This window comes from Strigops habroptila, chromosome 11 (genome assembly GCF_004027225.2).
Source record: "Strigops habroptila isolate Jane chromosome 11, bStrHab1.2.pri, whole genome shotgun sequence".
Taxonomy (NCBI): Eukaryota; Metazoa; Chordata; class Aves; order Psittaciformes; family Psittacidae; genus Strigops; species Strigops habroptila.
Window position 1 is genome coordinate 18,252,378 of NC_046360.1, and position 21,606 is coordinate 18,273,983.

Below are 21,606 nucleotides of genomic sequence, written 5' to 3' on the forward strand. Positions count from 1 at the left end.
TGACAGGGTCTGGTGTGAGGTGTCCCTGCCCATGGCAGGGGGTTGGAACTGGATGATCTTAAGGCCCTTTCCATCTCTAACCACTCCATGATTCTATGTTTCTATGATCATCTTTGCAAAAGAGCAGCCACTTGCGCGAGGTGAAACAAATGATTCCCCTGGGCTCTGGCTGGAAGGCTTCAAAATGCATCCAAAACACTTGGGATAGGACACAGTCAAGTCTGATTGCCACAATTAGAACACCATGAAGTGCAAGATGTAAGTTATCTGATAAACTAATAAGAGCATTTACATGCAATCTAGCAAAAAGGGCTATGTATGGAAATTAGAGCAAACAGGCAAAGAGTCCAAGATGGACAAGTCTCATCGATTGAACAGCCAAACCAAAGCAGAAGGCCAAGCCCAGCGCGCACAAAGGGACAGGCAGGTCAAAGCCTGACAGTGTCAGGCTTTGAGGTGTGCAGGCAGCTCGCTGCTGAGAACCCTCTTCAGACAAGGACTGGCACTCAGAATATGGAAAACAGAAGAAAGAACAAAAAAGTGGGGTGGCAGTAACTTGGCCTCAGAGGTTTAACTCTGCTTTTGTTACCAACAGTCTCCTAACTCCTGGGTTTGTTTTTCTAGAGCATTTGTAGCCAACAGCAACCTTCAGCCCCTTTGATCAAAGTCAGCTTTAAAAGCATGCTCAGGGGCTGGGTCAGTCATTTAGATGCAAGCACTGAGGTTCAGCCAACAAAAGAGCAGCCGGGGCAGGCCACCCATGCAGCTCTTCACATTGATGAGCACAGATCCTTTAGTCTTGCAAACTGGGGTGTCCTTGGGGAGTTTTGCACCAAGAGGATGGAGCACAAGGCTTGGGAAACCTGTAGAGCACCATGGCAATCAAGGGAACACATGGTGAGACATTTGGCATCGAGTCTATACACATGCCTCGACCCCTCCATTTCATTAGGGGACGTGACAATTTCTTTTAGAGCTTCTAAGCCAGCTGCCCAAAAATTGTTCTTGTCTCACCTACTGCACATGGACAGGCAAGGGATGAATTGAACAGAAATTCTGTCTCTTCCTCCATCATCTCTGAGCATCAAAGCAAAGAACTGGGGGAGAAAAATCATTTTGTGCCCAGGCTGAGTTGTTTTTCTAAGAGCTTTGTAAGATTGCGTTAACCAGTGCTATCAACACCAATTTAACCTACATTTTTAATTCCAAAAGCACTGTGCTAAATGCAGAGTGCCACACGTTCTCTGCCTTCCACAGAGTGAGGGACAGCTGCTGCTGGGGTCAGCCCAGGCACAGTTACCCTTTACCTGCCACATTGGTCCTACCCTCCTGAATGGCAGCTTCAGAGGCTGAGCGTTCAGAAGCTTCTGTAGCTGTAACCTGCCTCGTGGCCCACGTGGGGCCGACTCGGCTGCTGTGGAGCGCCGGCGAGCGTCCAGCTTGCCATCATCAAATGATACCCGAGTGGCACCTTCACAAGGCCAACAAGAGGCTGTGAAAGAGAAGGCAACAGAAACCAGGTGGATGGGAAAGAGAAGTTTGGACTGGTTAAACTAAAAAAAAAAAGGTGGGCTAAAAGCCTCTATTGCAAACAACCACCTTCCTCACAAGGATTTTGCTAGAAGAAGTGATACAGGTGTTGGAGTAATGGTTAGTGCTCATAGGAAAGACAATTCACTGTCCTGCAGGCTCCCTAAAACACATGTGAATATGGAATTAACCCTGACTGCTTCCAAAAGTCCAAAAGACTGCTTAGAACTGCACTAAGCAAGTGTTCTGCAAGTTACAGGGTAATGTGCAGCAGAAAAGTTGTAAAAGATGAAAGATGCTCACAATCACAATAAATCTATTGTTTTCTGCCTGTAAACATTCCAGTGAATCCTGGCTGGTTCTGGGCAAAAACAAACATGGCAAACTTTAAAAATGCTGTTTCATGATGAAATACAACTTTGTCTGTCGCTGTCTGTGGGAGAACAGGAGTTATACACTGACCCCTCAGCCAGGCCCACTCTGGCTGCTGTGAGGTGTGCAGATTTATCTCAGACCCCTCTGGATGCTTCCAGTCTGTGAGGTCTGACCTGGGCAACCAAAGCTGCTGTCAGCAAGCTGTACAAAGAGGAGGCAGGCAACAAAGCCAGCTTTGCAGAAGAATAAGCCAAGAAGGACCTATACCTCCCTGACATACTTGAAGATAGAGAAACTAAGGCTAAGAAGTTGGGTAAATGGAGGGGTAATATTAGAGTATGGGCCAACGTCCTACATCCTAAGAGGCTTCATTTGCTAGAGTACAAACATTTTGCTGTACGTGGATCTCCTTGCCACACCTCTTTGCATTCAAACTCCCTTCCTTGGTGGCAGAACTGATAGCTTTGGGACCATATGTCAGAGGTTCAAGTTAAAAGCTTTGTGATTAGCTCATTTGAACAGATCCATTACCAGTCTGGGGGGCTGTTGTCATGATGAGCTCAGGTGGCTTCTTGTAAAGATCAAAATCAATGTGCCGTTTGTCCCAGCTCCATCTGTCTCGTGGCAGCACTGGCTCCATGTTAGCATGCAGGACATTCTCTTGCCATTTCTAAATGAAAATGGAATCCCTTTGAGAAGCCAGGCCAAAATCACCAGGGAGGAGTCATAAAAAATGAATAAGCCAGATTCTTGGGTAGTGATCTAATACCACCGAAGTCCAGACTTCATGACTCAAGACTCTCTCTCTGAAGTAGCCTTTCAATTTGTGGTGTTTAACACACACAAATAAAGACAAAAGTCCATTTTGTAAGCAAGCTGCAGGCACTCCAGTGTTGGAACTAGATGATCTTAAGGTCCTTTCCAGCCCTAACTGTTCTATGACTCTATGTAGGCACTAGCTTGAGAAATACCTGGCAGGGGATTCACTTTCATGTTTATGACACATTCCTCTGCAGTGATCCAAAGGGGCTGATGCACTTCCCTGTATTTCACATACAGCTGTTAAACTCTCAGGTGAACATGGGATCACTCCTCTCACCTCTGCACAATGAGACAGAGAGGACAGACCCAATCCAAAACCTGAGTTATTATTTATCTTTTCCCAAGGGTAGGAAGCGGGCTGGCTGTCCAGAATTGCCAGAACAGTCAGAGTATAGATCATCTCACTCCTAAAACATAGTGCTTTTAGGAAGCAGAAGCTGTCGTAGTGCTTCTAAAAATACAATTGTGAGCATTAAACTCTTGGGGGCTGTCCTGAGGAAGCAGGTGAGAGAAGCAACATGTGAACTGGAATCGTGGCGGGAATATTCATCATGACAGAGTTCAACTGAGAAGAAAACATGAGTGGACAAAGAGGCAATGTATCAAAGCCAGACTGCTTCAGAATGCGATCCTAACAGTCTTCTGCCTTTGTTCTACCTTTCAGGTTACAGGAATGGTAAGTTCAGAATCAGTCTCCATTATCCAATATAACAGTGGTCATGCCCATGAGCTCCAGAAGGAGCCTCCTTCCCCTTTCTCTCAGCTCCATGGCTAACACAGATGTCACACAGCTATTGGTACTGCCAGGTTACACTTAGTATTGCTCAGGGTAAGGTGTCAGCTCTCTTTCCCTCTCTCATCCCATCGGTAGGTGCCAATGGTCAATACAACATACCCATCAACTGCTACTCCCAGGCTGAACATCACAGTCTCCCCTTTCTTTCAGTTCAGTAACTCTGGTGCCAGTCGTCACTGTAAGCCTGCTACTCCCTTTTCAGCTTGTCAGTTTGGATCCTGTACTAGTTCTCCTTTCTTGTCTCTTCAGCAAAAGGCACCAGCTCTTACACCACAGGCTTCTACTACTCTTGATCTGTGAATCTGCTCTGCTCCTTCATGAGAAGATATATTCTCCATTCATGGAGATCCATTCATGGATCAGAAAAGAGGACTTTGTTTTCACTAACCATTTCACTTCAGCTGTACTCTAACCTTGCCGAGAAACTGCTCTAATTTGTATGAAAAAAGAAAAAAGATAAAGAAAATCTAATGAACATGTGCACATCTGCAAGATTCAGCTTGTTCCACTCTGTGCTGTGACTGTGTTCAATTAATCTGGTAGAATTTACCGATCCTGCACAAAAAAACCCACCCAACCTGTTCTATTTCCTTTATTTCATCATCTTGCCAATTCTAATAACATACACGTTTTCTTCCTAATGGCAGACCACATGTGACTGAGTATGCACAATGATGAAGATTGTTCAAAACAGGGAACTGTAACCAAGTCTAGTCAATGATCCAGTAAAATGGAAGAAAACTAAATAGTAAAGAATAGGAGAAGGGAGAGAGGATGGAGGGCAGGAAGAAACTGATAGAGAAGACAGCGGTGGGGGACAAACACCCCACAAAACTGTAGCTACAAACAAGAAATAAAAGATGGAGGAAAAAGCAGCGGTGAGGGAATTTGGAAAAATGAAGGAAGGCTACAAGATTGGCAATGCATGAAGAACAGCCTGGAACCCAGCCAGAATGCAGTAGTATGATTCTCCTGACACTAGACCCCACCTGTAAATGTAAAACAAAGCACTCTATAGTCCATTAATACTTAGTAATATCCAATTAATATTGGCAAATGGGTTTTCTGTGTGTGCTCAGGGTAGAAATTGTGTATCCAAACAAATTATCACCTGGGTGAGCTAGCTGCTGATGTATCCAAATTCCAAATATAGGTGTCACCCTCAAAACTGCTGCCTGGACTACAGCCCTCAAAGAGACTTGCACATGTTAAAGCCTCCTTCAAGTCTCTTAAAATGCTTGAGTTCACTTGGGAGTGTCCAGTTGTGTTTTCTGTTACCTCTCTTAACTCCTCCTGACGTGCCTCATGGGGCATCTGGGGGTGCAGGTTGCTTTCAATGCTGCTCTTATATCCAGGGAATACAAATCCATCTGGTGACTGCCACATACTCTTGGATTTTGCAAAGAATTCCTTACAAGCAGCAACCACATCCACTGGCTCAAATGTAGCTGACAGATAGTCTTGACAATAAGTAAATCTGTTCTTCGGTTCCTACCAAAAAAAAAGATAGGTGTTTTTGTTAATGTAAATTCCCCTTTACTGGGAAAGGAGCCCATAAGGTACAGAACCAATATGATTTCTTTCCTTAAGACTGCAAGTAATCACAGATCAATATTATACAAAATATATATTATTAAATATTTAAAGGGTTTAATTTCATCCTATTATGATGGATTTAATGACAAGTGTTCTAATGGGATCTCTGTAAAATAATTACAGAAAGAAATATCCTTAACATTAGGTGTGCGAAAAGAGAGCTGTAGTTCATATTGTGTCCATGGTACCTCATGAGCAGTTTTCACACAGCTACAGTTATTTCCACCAGCTGATAGGAAAATGGCATTTGTTATTAAGATTCAAGCCAGCTATTCAGATGGAAGCAGAAAAATGTGATTTTTCAAATGTGTTCTTCAAATTACTTCATACTGCATACACCAATGCTGCAATTACTCCAATTGTCCCACTTACATGTGGGACACAGAAATGGAAATGACCACGTCGGTTATCAAAGTCTGCACTCACAATGACAGCCCAAGTCATGGAGATGAGAAAACGCGGCTATAACGAATGGCAATTAAGAGCAGAATTTTAGATAGCAACAAAGAATTCCTCAGACTCGGATCCTTTTGGATCCCAACTTCCCTTCCTATGTGCTAACATGGGAGTTACTAGCGTAGAACTATTAGCTTATAAACTGTTCACCTCTCTTTTTTAAGTACTACGCAGGGCAGGCCAAGATCTTCCAGTTATGTGTCTCAATTTACCTTTGCCATTTCCTGGCGAAGATGCTTCTTTGCAAGTTCTGCAGAATTCAGGCTCTGACAGCTGTAGTTAAAGACAGATTTCCCATCAACAGGAGAGATCATGAAAGCTTCAAACTTTGGCTTTTTCATCTTTCCTTTGAGCTGCCATACAGCATTAATGTTAGCCTGCAAAGAGAGGTTATATGGGAGTTCTGTCTGAATGGGGAATTGAGAGTGTTACCAAAAATTATAAACAAGTAAATGATCCTGCAAACATTAAAAATCCCCTTTTTGTTAATAAAATACTTCACAAAAAGACTTATTTAAAAAATAGCACAATTTCACTCTTGGATATGATATTCTGCCAAACTAACAGCAGTAGACTGGAGGCAAGCACTCACCAACGAATGTCTTCTATTTACAGATCTAAATAGTTCTAATAGTTGTTCTGGAGATCTGCTGCTGGTTGTCTTCATAAATAAGATCAGTTCTTTCACTTGTACAATTCCATCAACACCCCAGCAAATATAGTGACATGGGAAACACCATTCATCAAAACTCTCCAAGTTTCCCTACTGACATTGTACAATTAAACCCTCACACCTATTCACTGACTTCAGAACATCATTCTACTGTGTTTATGGTAATTATGATTTGAATTCAGACTCTGACATAATAGGTAATTACAGCAAGAGCGTAAAATTGCATTTTGGATGTGACTTCCCTGTGACAGTCACTTCCTTTTTCCTTTAACCAAAAAGCCTGAAAGGTTACCTTATCTGCTATTAAAAAAGAACTTCATCTTTTCTTTCCTACAGAGGACTTCCCAGTTCCTCCATCACCCTCTTGATTGAAAAGCATGTATAAAACAAAAACTTGTTAAAACACACACACTGGGAAGACTGCCAGCTTTACACAGGTAACAAAATAACTCCACACTTCAACTATGCACAATGAGCTCTGCTGCTCTCATCCTCCTATGATGTTATAAAAGCAAGTACCAGAAACAACTACTTCAGATTGGTTCCTTTTCTAGCCTCATGTAATATTCCTTTATCAACGGACTACGACTAAAAAAGGAAGTACTTAGGAGTTAGGTTTCTTTCAGTATCTCCAAGACAGTACCCTTATACAGGAACACAGATTTCCACATATCAGGCAAAATCTCTTTGTATTAAAACACATACAGGAAAAAACATTCAGAACTATTCTTCACAAGACGTGGGATGGCTGGAGTCCTCAACCATCCAATACACTCCAAAAAGCAATCCAGACTCCCAAAAAACATGGAATACCCCTTCTTTGATCTCTGTATTAACGGGAAAGGGATTGGTTTCAACACATTTTCCCTGATGGAAGAGAAGGGCTGGATGGACATTGGTAACAAGCAAGAAGAGGTTCTGAAAGCTTAAAGCCATTTCCTTACAGTGCAGCTCAGCTCTGTCTGCAACTGCTGATTTTATTCAGTTAGGAATATGTCATCATGGTTGCCCAAAGGCAAGCAGGTCTTTCACATGGCAAGAAAGCACAATTTTCACATCAGCTTAGCTGGCTTGGCCCCTCGCAAGCGGCTGAAGCCTGGGTGACATGCTAAAGCACAACAGGGAGCTATGGGGAAGAAAGAGACAAATCAAAATAGGAACCAACCTCAAAAAAAACTGACAAGTCTTTTCAATAATCAGTTTTCTCATCTCTCCCTGTCTTCTCTGTTTACCTGTGAGCACTATAACCATCTTCCTCTTTGAGAAGTAATTACAACTGCAATTCAACTGTTGCAAAACAAAATCATCCTGCACTTTGTTATCAGATTGGTACAATACCTACGAACACCCTACCAAAGTCTTCTAAGTTTAACGAGTCATTGTTTCAGGAGACAAAGGAGGTGTTGATTAAGGAGATGAAATTTTGCAACTACGAGGCTTTGCTCCTCGCATATCACGAACTACTCACCTCAATATAGTTTTTCTCAAAAGACATTTTGTCTGCTATTTCTTTCTTCCACTGTATATAGGCTTCATTGTAGTTATCTACTGAAGAAGTTACTGCCTGTTTCACTCTGCTAACCTTTCCTGGTACTGTATAATCATCAGGGGGAAATGTGGGTAAAGGAGGTGTCTGAGTGAAGAGATCCTCATCAGTTAGGGGAACTCCATACTCAAGACTCAAGGCTGTGATCATCTCTGCTGAAGGCAGCAGATCCCCATGGATTACATCCCTCAACCTCTTACTGCGACAGAGGGAACTGAGCCTACAAATAGACATCAACACTTTATTAGTTTACAAAAACTTCACTGCAATCAAATCATTATGGTAATATTACTGTGGGGAAACTATACAATCTTCTTGAAATATGTATTTCATAAGAAGTTCAGATCAGTTTATGTGTGCTGGCATTTAGCAGCAATAAGGAAGTTTAGCAGTTTAATAAACCTGCTAGGAATATTCTACAAATGTTACTGGCACTAGGTTTAGCTGCAAGTTAATGATTAGTTGCTGAATTTCTCTAGCCTCTGGCTGGAAAAGCAGTAAAACAAACTCCCTTCACACACACTGGTTCTAGCATATGACCCACATTTATGTTGAACACACACCAAACCCCATCCTGCCTTACCTCTCTTTTATGCCTCATTCACTTTCATTCTACATGCCATTCATGACAACACTTACCTCACATCAGATTTCTTTCCATTCACTCCATTTGGCCTGGAAAGACTAGTGTCAACACAAAAGCAGTTCTAAACACACGACAGCCACTGAGCACCGCACACACACTCTGTGCACACACCTCACTCAATCCTCTGCCTCCCTGGCTCAGGCTGCAGCAGGAGCCATGAGATAAAGTGACTGACCTGACAGCCAAACATAGTGCTGTGACTGCGTGCCAAAAGTGGGAATATGTTAATTCATTTACCACACAGCTATTATTTATTTGAGGAAAGTAACTTTACAAAATACTGTGAAAAAAGTCATTTGTAAAATTACTGCAATAACATTATTTTCTTACCATTACTTCTGAGCAATGCATGCAACTGATAAATGACATTCATTTCAAAGTTGCATCAGCATTAATGACACAAATTGAGTTTATATCGGTATGCTAAAAATCAAATTGGACATTGTGCACATGGATCATGTGCATTAGTTTTTCTGCAGTTACAATTACTCTCCTGGCTAATGTTAGAATGTTAGCAGCTTCTGTTGCACACACATTAAACTGCTGAGGGACTACAGCAAACCAAAAACTAAGAAAAACAGAAGTTCTCCAGGTTAGACACTGCTCTTGACCACAGTTCACAGCCTGTATACTCCAGTGAAGAATGTATTTGTATTTCTCTGAATAACAACAGACCTGGCAGAATGAAGGTATGGCAAAAATGACACCCAAAGGCTGGCAGACCTGATTTGCTCATCTGTGATGGCCAGTGACCACTTCATCAGCAGGCAGAAACCACGTTCTTCTGGCTTACCACCCTGACCTGAAACCTGAATTCCCCGTCAGGCCCCAGAGTGCTTTCATCATGGAAAAGATACCCAAGAGTATTATTTTTTTGTACCAAACATTCAAGCTGCTAAGATTGCATTACTATGACTATGAATCTGGACAAGTCATACCTGGACAGGGCTTGGAAACATGCCTGAGGAACCACACCTCGGACATACAGCAGAGAGTCTTTTGCTATAGTGAAGAGGGGCTCATAGAGGCGGAAATGATAAAAGATAACTTCCAGGTCTGTGTAGAGGCGTTGAGGGAAAGCCAGCTGTGAGTTATAGAGTATTTCCAGTCGTCCATCTTCAGGTTTGTAAGTCCTGCAAGAAAGTACCCCAATGTCAGGATTGACACAACCAGCCGTATCTCAAGCTTCCTCAGTTCTGCACTACAGTGACTCTCTCTAATGAAAGTGCTTGGCTTTTGTTCTTTAGATTCAACCTCTTACTCTATGGCCTTCATATGAACTATGCAAAAACAACATTAAAAAATCATTGCATCATTTCTTTTTAAGCCACACAGCAAACATTTGAAAGGAAGCTCACCCCAGTTTCATCAGCATCATGCCCCTGAACAGCCTTATTATAGCCTCAAAAGCATTATTATATATATTTCTGCTACAAAGACCATACTGCAGCAGTAAAACAAAGCTTCAGTTTAGGTTACAGGTGGGCACTGACAAGAGACAACTTTCATGCAATAAATAATTTCAGTAACTGCAATGAAGTGACTTGCATCCAAAAGAACGACCAACCAACCCCTACAAAACCAACGAACAAACAACCAGCCCCCCCCGGAAAGCTTTAACAATGCACTACAGTGCTGGAAAAATACCAATTACTTTGAAGCATGAAATTTGAGGATTCAAATCTCAAAAATTCAATTTCTTTGAATTTGTCACATTTTCCCCTAAACTCAAAGGAAGAAATAGCTCAAAGTCCAGCTTCCTCATGCAGACCTGTTTGGTTTACGTCCCATTAAGCATTTGCTGTTATTTAGAATTGGCAGATTATAGAGTTGTTTCCACAAACCAAGTAGCAGCTTAACAAAAAAAAAAGGACATATTGCCATCCTTCTCATTTTAACTTTACATGGATGATCTCTGGTGTAAGGTGATACAGATTAGAAGGTTATGCCTCAAGTGAACCAGCCACCAGGACTCAGATCCACTAAAACTGCATGGAAAGCATCAGCTGTGTACTCACCTATATACAGAAAGGGATGGGGAGGTATAAATCAAGTTAAAATCTCTGAATCTAAGGAAATAACTGATGAAAACCCTCAGTGATGAAAAAATTCAAACTCTCTTACCTTTCAAAGTGTCTGTCCCATAGTTTCTTGATGGCTTTGTCTTTTAATCCCTCCAAGACAAAGAGATGAGTTGCTCCATCCAGTAAGTGAAAACCAGTAACAATATCCAACTTGGAAACTTTCTCAAGTGTGGTTTTCAGTTTTAATGCAGCAAGAGCCATTCCGATTAAGTGCACAGGCCAGTCATCCAGCTGGAGGGCTTTAGTATTGATTTCTTTAATCTCTTCTACCAAATCATGCAATAAAGATGAGTTATTGTAGTCAAAAATGTAGATTATACAACCATATGGGCAACTTGTGACTTGAGTATCAGCAATTTCTGCGTGCGTTCCCAATGGCACAGCTATTTCCACTCTTACTTTCAAAACTGAGTCTGATTCTAGATAATCTCCCATAGGCAGTGAGAAGGAATTACTCACTGATCCTGTTACTTTCCCATTTTTATCCTCCTCACTGGAAGCATCTGTATTTGGAACTGAACAGTTACGGATGGGAGCACTGACATTCAAGTACTTTTTACCCAACAATAAATCAGTCAGACCGATTTTAGCTACTCCATGTGGATGCCACATTTCATTCTTCAGCCTATAATTATAAGCTGTGGGTTTGCAAGCAAGGAAGCTCACCTTCCCCACATTTTCATCAGCGTCATTCTCTCCAAACAAAGCTGGCTTTTTTGTGATTGTTTCCATGTTTCTATCCCGGTCATGAACTTCAATCTCCAAAGGTGGACCTCTCAGGTATGTCTCTAATTCCCCAGGTTTCATTGTCCCTGTTAGAAGTACGTTAACATCCTTAAAGTAGACATGAGTTCCATGGATTTGTTCGTGAGTTCGATGAGGTGGGAAGTTGTGGAATTTGTATTTGCAGTAGGTGGGGACACACAACCTCTAAACAACAAAAAATGGGGAGAAACAGATATTTGTGACATTAACCTTTTCCCTTTTTACTTTTAACTTCACAGACCAATCAGTTTTTCCAGTAGATAAGATATGAGGGATGTACTTCATGGCACAAATTATGGTCTTCCAAGGCAGCAAAAAGGCCACTCTACATGCCTGGATCCTGGGTTTGGGGAATATGCTGTCCTCTTCATTTGTCTCTCCTCAACTTTCCTGACTTTCCAAATATGTCGGAAAAGCCCTCATTGTTTCTAGATCACTGAAGGAGCAAGCATACTGCGGACTGCAATGGCTCCTCAGGCTTGTTTGTTTCTTCCTATGCGTGCCTCTGTAGGACTCAAGGCCTAAAATAAATACCTATAGCTAAAAGTTAGGAAATTCAACAAGTACCCAGAGATACTTTAGGGATCGGATTTCATGGTCTCCATTACTGGTTTACAAATTCAAGGAAGCAAACAGGGGGATTCATTCCACAATACTTGTTGTGGTTCCTCCATGTGTAAGCATCCACCAGCATTGCAGCAGCCTGCATTGAGCTGAAGAGACCTGTCAAGGCCTATCCTGACAATTCCCAATCTGAAACATTATTTCAGTTCATTATTCATACAGTACCCCACTTGGCAAAGGAAACCAAGCCAAAACTTCTGTGGTCACTCTGCAGACTGCATTAGAAACTAGAGTGGCTTGCTCTCTGGTACTTACTATGTTATAGCTTCTGACATCCTTCCTGTTTCTCTTCATAAATGCTCAGCCTACGCTGTCAGAAGCCCAGCAGTGCAAAACTCCACCACAGAACTATATGTGCCATTACAGAGTTCCTGACATCATAATATTAACCTAATTTCCCTTTCAAATCAACAATATATAATACTCAGAGAAGAGCCTTTTTAAAAACGCATTTCTTTAAGCCTGAAAATACAACCATTTGACAAGAGAACAGACTTTTTAACTCATCCCTCAACATTTATAAATACAAGACCAAAACCTTTAAACTATATCCTTAACAACAGAGAACTTTCTTTGCAAACAGCATTTTTTAACATGTGAAGTGTTTGCTATTTTTAAGTTAAATTATTTTTTTAACTCAGGGACAGAAGTCAACACATAGTGCCTTGCCAGCAAACTGTTACAAACAATGTAGTGCTGTGACTGAACTAGCTTCTCTCTGGCTACTCAAGATCCACTCATGGGATGACTATGTGTAGATTATTGCCCTTGGAAAGCACAAGAATCGCTGTTCTGCTGCCAGTGCCCATGATCACACAGGCACTCCCCTGACCACAAATTTTACAGGAAACATGTTAGCCATATTCTCCAATTGTGGTACTAATAAGGAAAGTTATCTTTAAAACCACGTCCGTATCTTAAGCAAAGCTGCTTGAGGGTAACAAGGAAATCCTTTCAGAAAGAAGTAGGGGTAGGTGTTACCTGGAGCACTTCTATTGGTACAGGTTTGTTTGGGAGGCAGGTAGCTGAAATAATCTTTATAATCAGTGGATTCAATTCATGTTTTTGTCTTTCAGACAGAAGAGGTGTTTCCACAGTGAAAGTCACGTAAGCATCTAAAATTTCAGGAGTGTTTTCTGCCAGGCGACTTATCACTGATTCTTCTCCTTTTTAAACATACAAGATTAAATACTGTTACAGAAACAACCCCACCAAGGCACCCATATTTGATGCAATTAATAACAAACCGCCACTGAATTAGTATTAAAATAAAACAAAACTATTAATTGCTTCAAATATTATTTGTCTTTTAAAACAGGAAGAAAACAGTCCCCAAAGCAGTGTCAGAACCCCCACTGGGGCTAACTGCTACAAGTACACAGAAGTTTCTTTTTAAAGCTGCAGATACACAGTTTACATAAACACAAAACTTAAAGCACTTCAGAGACTTTTCATCAAAATTAAACTCTTTGTTAAAGGTAAACAAGCACCTTTAAACAAACTGGCTCCTCTGCAAGCAGCTTTGCCACATCCCTACACTCAGCAGCTGAGTTCTGTGTTGCATGGCATATCGCTGCTTCTGTCTGCGTGCACAGAACAAAGGGGAGGTTTAACTCCTTACACATCAAAATAGGACAACATATACTAATAATGAATTTTAATCCAGTTGCAGTCAGAAAACCCCAGAAACAACCCACTCTATTCTGAGCAATACCCCACTACACAACACATTCTAAATCCAACAGGACACAAGAACTTAGATGCTCACGCTGGCAAATACAATACAGAGTTATTTTTGACATCCTGCCCTTCAGAGCACGCAGATCCCTGGTCAGCCTCCCCCAGATCAAAACTAAATCCCAAATCTTTCTTAACCAGACAGCTTTTATCCAGAATGTGAAAATCCCTAGGGATCTTTCAAGGCAGCTTCCACCAGGCAGACCCACCAGCACAGGTGCTTCAGAGGAGACAGAGTACACCCAGCTTGTCGCTCCCTCCCTAACAGAGTAATACCTGAGAGGAGAGGCATGGCATCTAGCTGCAGGGAAGCAATGCAGTACTTCTTTGCCACAGTAGCATCAATGCTTCTTTTAGCAACAGAAGCTTTTCTACCTGTTGATGGAAGGCAGGGCTGGACTGAGTAGGAAGGAGGAAACATTTTGTTACAATTAATCAAAGAAATAATTTAAAATCTACTGCAGGGAGTGGCATAATTCAGTCCTGTCCTTAGAAAAAGATGCTGATGACACACTTTACCACTAACCTAGGCTAGTACTTCAATATGCTCAAATTTCCATTGCACACTCCACTATATACTGTACTATATACAGAATCCTCGCTCTACAAGAAAGTTACATTTACAACAGCAAGCTTTAGATGTTCAGGGAATTACCCAAACCGAATTTCTCTCTGCCACATGACTATTCTTTCCTTGTATATAAGCATTACAACACCTATCTGGTACTCTTTGTGATGCATATTCTACTGTTTCCAGGGCTGCTAGCCCTGGTTTGTTGTTATTCCTGTAATAAAAGAAACAGCAGAATGTTTTAAGGACAAATTCAACACTCAAGTGGAAGGAAAGAGAAGCTTGCAATATATTACTAAAGCTTTATGTTTTGACATGACAAGAAATATTAGCAGTACCAGAATTACACTGGAGAAAAAACAGTGCACCCTGAACATAAGCGAAATGATAACCCACATAGAGAACTCCCTACAAAGCGTGTAATTGTTTATAAAAGTTCCTAAATGAAAGTTCCAATTGCCTTAATTTTGAAAGAAAGTGTGGAAGTTTGGGGGCAACTGGGTTGAACTGATGACTTCAGTCACGGGTCTCCAGAGTCCTGGGAAGAAAAGCCCACACCAGAGCCACAAGGTGAACAGAGCAGATGTGGTTTGGGGTTAAGCTCTTCAAACACTCCCTGTGCTGCAACCTGAGCTGCCTACAGCCATGTGCATGCACGCAGGAGGGCTGAAAGTGCCTGCCTATTCCTCTGCGTGTCCTGTTTCCAATTGGTGTTTTCTTTACTACTCTTAAAAGGTCTGCCCCTGAAAGCAGGAGCACCACACTCTGACACTGTGCACAGCAACAGAAAACAGTTGTCATGTAAAGATTTGTGTGACACTATCAGTGCCTTCACCTACTTTGACAGAACAATACTACAGCTGAATGTTATCACTTATGCCCAGTCATACTTACTGATAAGCAAATGTACATTTTTTAATGTATACTGGGAGTACGGTGTACTGCAACCCTGCAATGCTGTGCTGGTTTCTGGCCAGACAAGCTATTTAACACAGGTGAGTTAATATATGCTCCAGTGTGCACTGTTATGGTGGTATCGTCTCCCCTCATCTTTCACAGGGCCTTTGTCAACTGTAAGCTACAGGTGAGAGAGCAAAATATCACTCAGTGAGGCTGTGGTTTTTCATTTAACATAATGAACTAGCACTGGAAACAAGAATGGACTGTAAACCACGGTGGAAAAAGCAATGCAAATGATCTGAAACAATGGCTTCATAATTTCACAGCTGGAATAGTTGTTTCAGCTCCAACATCACTCTTTAATTGCTTTACAAATTTCAACACTGCATTTCCAAGTCCCTTGCAAATATCTATCACCTCACCCCCAGAATGCTCCATGTGGTAGAAAAGGACCACCATCATCATCCCTGTTCTACACGACTTGCTAAGGAAACTGAAGATCAATGTTTTATTAGCTGCTGAAGAAGGCTCATGGCAGAGTGAGGATTAAAGCGCAGGTGCCACAACTCTTTTTTTCCTTCGTTTTAACCTTGAATTCTTAAAAGAAAAAAAAATATTTAAATCAAAGCTAGTCCTTAGTTCCACCCAGAACTTACCTTTCGTGGTGGCTGCTTTGTCTCCTCTCACATTATCAATTCTTTTCTCAGTTTCTTTTGAAGCTGAATTAAGTGGAGGAGCAGCAGCTGCTTTCTGCTTCAGAAGTTGGGCCGTATCCAGAAGTGGGGTTTTTGCAAATACCACACTTCTGAAAACATTAAAAGAATCTGAAGTTATTTAAGAAATATGGAAAATACAAAACTCAATCCCTGCCATGCTGATGATCCCAGCAAAACAAGTGCTTCAAATAAAATAAACCCAAGTCTCAAAGAGCTCAACTGCCAGCATATACATGTACAGGAGATCAAAAAGGGTGTTGACAAATCCATGGTCCTTTTCTTATGAGTAAGAGACCAAGTAAGTACCTGAAGAGATGCACAAAGTAAAACACCTTGTAGTACATACTACAATACCTTACTTACAGATTTTTCTGCACATTTGCTTTGCTTTTTGAGGAAAGAGCAATACATCTGTTCTGTTACTGTTCACATTTGGGACATCCTGCAACACAATTCCAGATAAACCACTAATCTAGAATTAATATAGTTTTGCTCTATTACAGGAGCAACTCCTCCTCAGGGGGAAATGCAGCCAGGAAAGCTGACATTTAGTTTCAGCTTTAACAAGCTTCCCAAAGTTTGTAAGATCAGCCACTGCTGTAAATGGCTCTTCACAAGACATCACACATTCTATCCCCTAAAGTACATACGTTCCTTAGAAATTTGACATATTATTGCTGCTGAAAAATGAATATTAATCTGAAATAACAGAAAAGGCTGTTCGACAGAGATGAATCTCACTGCATTTTAAATCTCCTGAATAAATGATTTTGCTGTCCCTGTCTTCAGATACTTGTTAAATACTGGACCTGGAGGGTGGTAGTACAAGACGTACCACAACAAAAGTGATTTATCTGCAAAGAACACATTCAGTCTTCAAGGTTCCTCACAACAGGGGGCAGAACAGGTGATAGAAATTTATGTGCAGTTCAAGGAAATACAATGTTTGTCCAAGAAATTTTTCATCAGTAGTCACAAAAATTGGCCACTCTTTTGCTTGGCTTCATAGGGGTGATTTATAATAACAACAGTTTGAAAATAAAGGCATTTGATGATGGTTTGAGAGGTACAATATTAAATAATGAAGTAAGTACAGTTAAACATGTAGACAGATGCATGCAGTCTACTCTTTTACACACCTATTCTGACATTTCTCTGGGGTTTTTTAAGACTTTGATCTAACAAACATTTTATTGCTGGTTACAGGGACTCCAAGAACTGCACGTCACCTTGTCACCTCTGAGTGCAACTAGTATTACATGCTTGGGACACAACATTCAACTCTCCCCTCATAGCTACTCACAACCGCGTTAAGGCTTTCTGGTGCTGAATACTGTCTCGAGATTATCACATTTAATCTACAGCATTTTCTCTCAGATTTATTAGTATGTGCAACTTCTTCCCTTTATCCTTGGCATTAAATCTTTTGAGCATCCTTTCCTCCTCATCCTCCCAGGAGTTGTAAATCTGGAGGTCTAAGTTCTTCAGCTGCTTCACAAACATTATTTTACTCCAGACAGGCATCCATGCAGTGAGCAACAAATCAAGACTGTTGGCTGTGAAGCCTGAAGCAACATAGGTTTATAGCATTGAAAAGAATAATCCATTACCCAGATTAAGCCATGCATTTCCCAAATAACTCTACCTATCCTCAGAGACATTTCAAAAGGGATCATAGTAATAGCTGGGAGTGGGGAGCCAGAAGGTTGGTTGTGTCATTTTGCAGCATTAAAGATGATCAACGTTAACAACACAGCTTTCTGAGATCTTTGTATTCCTATTAAAACACAGCCAAAACTGTTAATACAATGTAATGGTAACTAAGTGATGAATGACAAGACTGTCAAAATAATTGCTTTAGGAAAAAATCTATATAAAGAAGTTTACATGAGGTTTTATAAGTAAAACATCATGCTAGGAAAAGAACCAGTCCTGCTAAAGCTAAAAACAATGAGGCTGTTTCATTTGCCTCTGTTAATTAAGAAACCCCAAATCAGTGCAGAGCCAGAGACCCTGCAGAGCATCACTGTACAAAGGAACCTCCAGGTATTGGGAGTAAATGAAGGAAACTGTAGTGTGGGGTTCACAGAGGCAACGTGGGATTTACTGGTGGATCTGTTGGAAACCTCCCCACTACAGACGGAAAAGCACAGAGGACATCAGACCATATGTGGGCATTTACAGCAGCATTAAGGACTTTTCTGGAACCAATCTGAGAGAAGAAATGCAGCATACAGCGACTGTGGCTATCCTGTCTCCCAGCTGCGGACTTTTGACACAAAATGAGGGAAGAAGGAAGATGATTATTCAGAGAAAAAAGAAAGATTCTTCTCCAGGTGTGCAAAGAAGCAGCAAAAATATGCCAATAAAATTGGTAAAATACAACCTCCTGATTCACAGATTTGCTTTTAGAGTCAACACGTTGGCTGCTTGTCAGGTAACTCACTACCCCTCCACCAGGAACGATCTCTACAGTAACAGTTCTTTGAACATGAAGCTAGAAAGAAACATCACCACACTCACAATGCAGGTGGAATGAGAATGTTCAGGTATATGAAAGAGCAACAATGATGTACGTAAGGATAGAGAATGACAGAATAGTTTGGGTTGGATGGACCTTCAAAGCTCATCTAGTGCAATCCACTGCAATGAGCAGGGACACCTTCAACTAGACAAGGTTGCCCAGAACCACATCCAGCCTGGCCTTGAATGTCTCCAGGGATGGAGCATTCACCACCTTTCTGGGAAACCTGAACCAGTGTTTTACCACCGCCATTGTAAAAGTAACATTAATTAGTTTTATCCCATTTGAGCTTCACTTTGAGCAGGTAAATTTTTCCAGAACTAATATCCTAATAACTATTCTTACACAGGTCCTGTGTCATTAGACTGTAATACCTCTAAATATGTTTCCAGAAATTATTTTGGAAGAGTTTAAAAACTATCAGAATATTTCTACCTAAAAATTATTGCTATTCCAATTACTCTGTACTGACAGTTAAGTTTGTCTGAAGGCTAAACACATGCTCTTCATTTTCCAAAATATTGATCTCATTTGTCCATGTTTCACCAGAACATTGTTACTGCCATGACAGATAGCAGAAATGCATGCAAGGGAACTGCAACAGCACAAGGAACTACACTTCCAGACTTAAACTGGACAAATATCCTTCAAACGACCTTGCACTTCAGCAACATAGATGCTTATGAAACGCAGAGCAAGTCCTAAGGATCTACATTAAACCTTACACACCGTGGACACCCACCTTCGAGCAGAAAGGACGTGCTCATGGGACACAAAGCAGCAGCAATTCACATTCTGAGCTACAAAGCAACATTTCACCAATGCTGTTTTCAGAGTGAAAACCCTACATAGCTTCAACACCACCAACTCACTTTTGCACCGAGTATCTCCTCCCATTAACAACTAAAATCCCATTCCAAAGGTTGGGTTTTCATTCCTATTAATACAGAGATGTAAGATATAAGCATGCTAGCCCAACGGATGCTAGCAGTTACAAAGCTTCAGAGGGCCCCATTTTATTTTATCGTGCAATCACATAGCATTTACTTTCATATTTAAGAACACAGCACAGAAGGAAACGGCTTGATCAGCAAAGGCTATAACATGGTGGCATGAGCAGGAAGTGTTCACTCAGTCTATAAACCAGGAACTGAGGACTGCTGAAAACAGAGCAGGCAGCAAACAGAGCATTATGCAAGAAGGTGTAACAAGACAATGATTACAAATCAAGACTCTCTCAAATCTCCCCGCACAGCACCTTTGCTAAAGCTGTGTTCAGCCTGCAGCAGCTTGACAGGACACAGGCTGGGAGCTTCAAGCAAGGTGGCTGGATTTGCTAAATGTTGGGAGAATGGTTTTTTTTAAGATGGTTTTGCATTTAAGAGAAAACTACTTGAAATAAACTAAAGATTTTGCCTCCATGTGCAACTTGATATTCTTGCTGATTTTCTTCATTTCTACAAATGGGAGGTTTCTTTCTGCAGCACGAACCCCACACCATCTGAACTGCAGATTCACGTACAGATACACTCTCATGGCATACAAAATACTCAGAAACATTCATCTCTATCGCTGAGTTCATAAATTTGTGTTGAAGGCACGAAGAGCCCCTCATGGACTTCATTATCTTTTGAGCAGAGTGACAATCTGACTACATCTCCTTCAGGAGAAACACGTAACAGCAGAAAATGAGAAAGGCCATCGCAGACCTCAGGAGGGGGTTCATTATCTTGTGCTATCACCCATTCATTTTTTAGAAAGAAAATGGGAACCTTGAGAAAGCCATTTAAGAGTCCCTACATTTTTCGATGACATTCTGGATGACGTATTTGAGATACACCCTATTCATGATTCATTTCTATTGCAAGTGCAATGTTTTCTGTTATGAATAACACCCAGGACAATACGATTCTTTTTGAATGTTATAGTTCCTCAAGTCTTGAACCCTCTGACCTTTTCTACAATTTGAGAGAGTTACAGACTAATTGGTAGAAATTTATCACTGAAAACTAGTAAAACACAAGACTTACTAAACCAAAGGAGTGAATAACTGTTCCCCAAAGCAGAACAGCACAAATAGCGAACTATGCCACCACAGCAGTATGAACTCAGGGTTACCTCAACTGTGTTAGAACATTACCTCATGGTAATTTGACCCGACACAAATTCATGGTTAATGAGTTGATCCACCAAGCTCAGAAGCCAGCAACGCCTGCTCTGTTAGCAGCTGGTCTTGTGACACTAACTTCAACCTCCCAAAATGAATGAGGTGCCCTCAACAACCCCACTCCTCACTTCAGCTACTTCCTAACACCTTCTGTGGAGCAACTAGCGGTAAAGTAACTCCTAGTTACTCCTGCAGCTAGGCTCACGGACACTATCTTCTCATAGAATCATAGAATGGTTTGGGTTGGAAAGGACTTTAAGATCATCCAGTTCCAACCCCCTGCCGTGGGCGTGTCCCAAATTATCTGGAGTCAAAAGGTGCAAGTGAACAGAAGAAAAACCATGCACAAACAAGTAACCCAAGCAAAGTTTGTTATTTTATGTAATTATTTCATGAACAGCTAATTCACCCCAAGTATACTATTAACAAGATGTGTTAAAGGGAGTCTTGATGCTTTTGCTCCTTTCCTATAATCAGTAGTTACTGGTGCAAAAAGCAGTGGTTAGCCATCTCTGAAACCACAGTATAATTGTAAAACATTAAAAAAACCAGAATACTGAAGAACAAATGCATATTACATTTCTTTTTAACACCTGAACATTTCCCAGTGCAAGTGCAACATTCTCACCTTGCTCGTTCTGTCCTTGGTGGATGTAGCGACCCATCATCAGCTGTTGCTAGTCCATTCAGATCAGCTTCTCCTGCTGAATTAAAACAGGTTTTACATTTGTTATTAAGTATTTTTATGTTTTGGTAACTCCAATAAGACTAACAAAATTCATGTGTAAAGCTTGAGGAAGACATGGTAAAAAGTCATATGCAAGCTGGATTTATAACTCACAACCATGATCCATTTAATTTTTGCTTCCATGTCAAGGACCAGTTTGAATAAGCGTAAAATAAATACAATAAATAAAATAAAATAAAATAATTATAAAATTACTTTAAGAGATCATGCAGAGAAAGTAAAATATTACGAAGTCATATTTTATTTCCTAGAAAAATAAGTTCCATGGTAATTATCATGCTGCAATTTAAAACAAAACTAGGAATTAACAAGTAATTAAGATGAGGAGAG

At 40.9% G+C, this 21,606-nt stretch overlaps 1 protein-coding gene across 1 annotated transcript in view; it reads right to left on the minus strand.

Moving 5' to 3' along the window:
• Positions 1-56: 56 nt before the first annotated feature.
• Positions 57-21,606, minus strand: part of CFAP92 (cilia and flagella associated protein 92 (putative)) — a 36,461-nt gene continuing 14,911 nt past the window's right edge. The window contains exons 6-16 of the mRNA XM_030501521.1: positions 21,157-21,232; positions 15,778-15,926; positions 13,927-14,025; positions 12,895-13,079; positions 10,565-11,454; positions 9,379-9,573; positions 7,717-8,014; positions 5,788-5,952; positions 4,802-5,014; positions 2,437-2,575; positions 57-1,492 (exon numbers count right to left, since the gene is read on the minus strand). Of these exons, the coding sequence (XP_030357381.1) occupies positions 1,200-1,492; positions 2,437-2,575; positions 4,802-5,014; positions 5,788-5,952; positions 7,717-8,014; positions 9,379-9,573; positions 10,565-11,454; positions 12,895-13,079; positions 13,927-14,025; positions 15,778-15,926; positions 21,157-21,232 (2,702 nt within the window). The 3' untranslated portion in view covers positions 57-1,199. The remainder of the gene's footprint in view (positions 1,493-2,436; positions 2,576-4,801; positions 5,015-5,787; positions 5,953-7,716; positions 8,015-9,378; positions 9,574-10,564; positions 11,455-12,894; positions 13,080-13,926; positions 14,026-15,777; positions 15,927-21,156; positions 21,233-21,606) is intronic.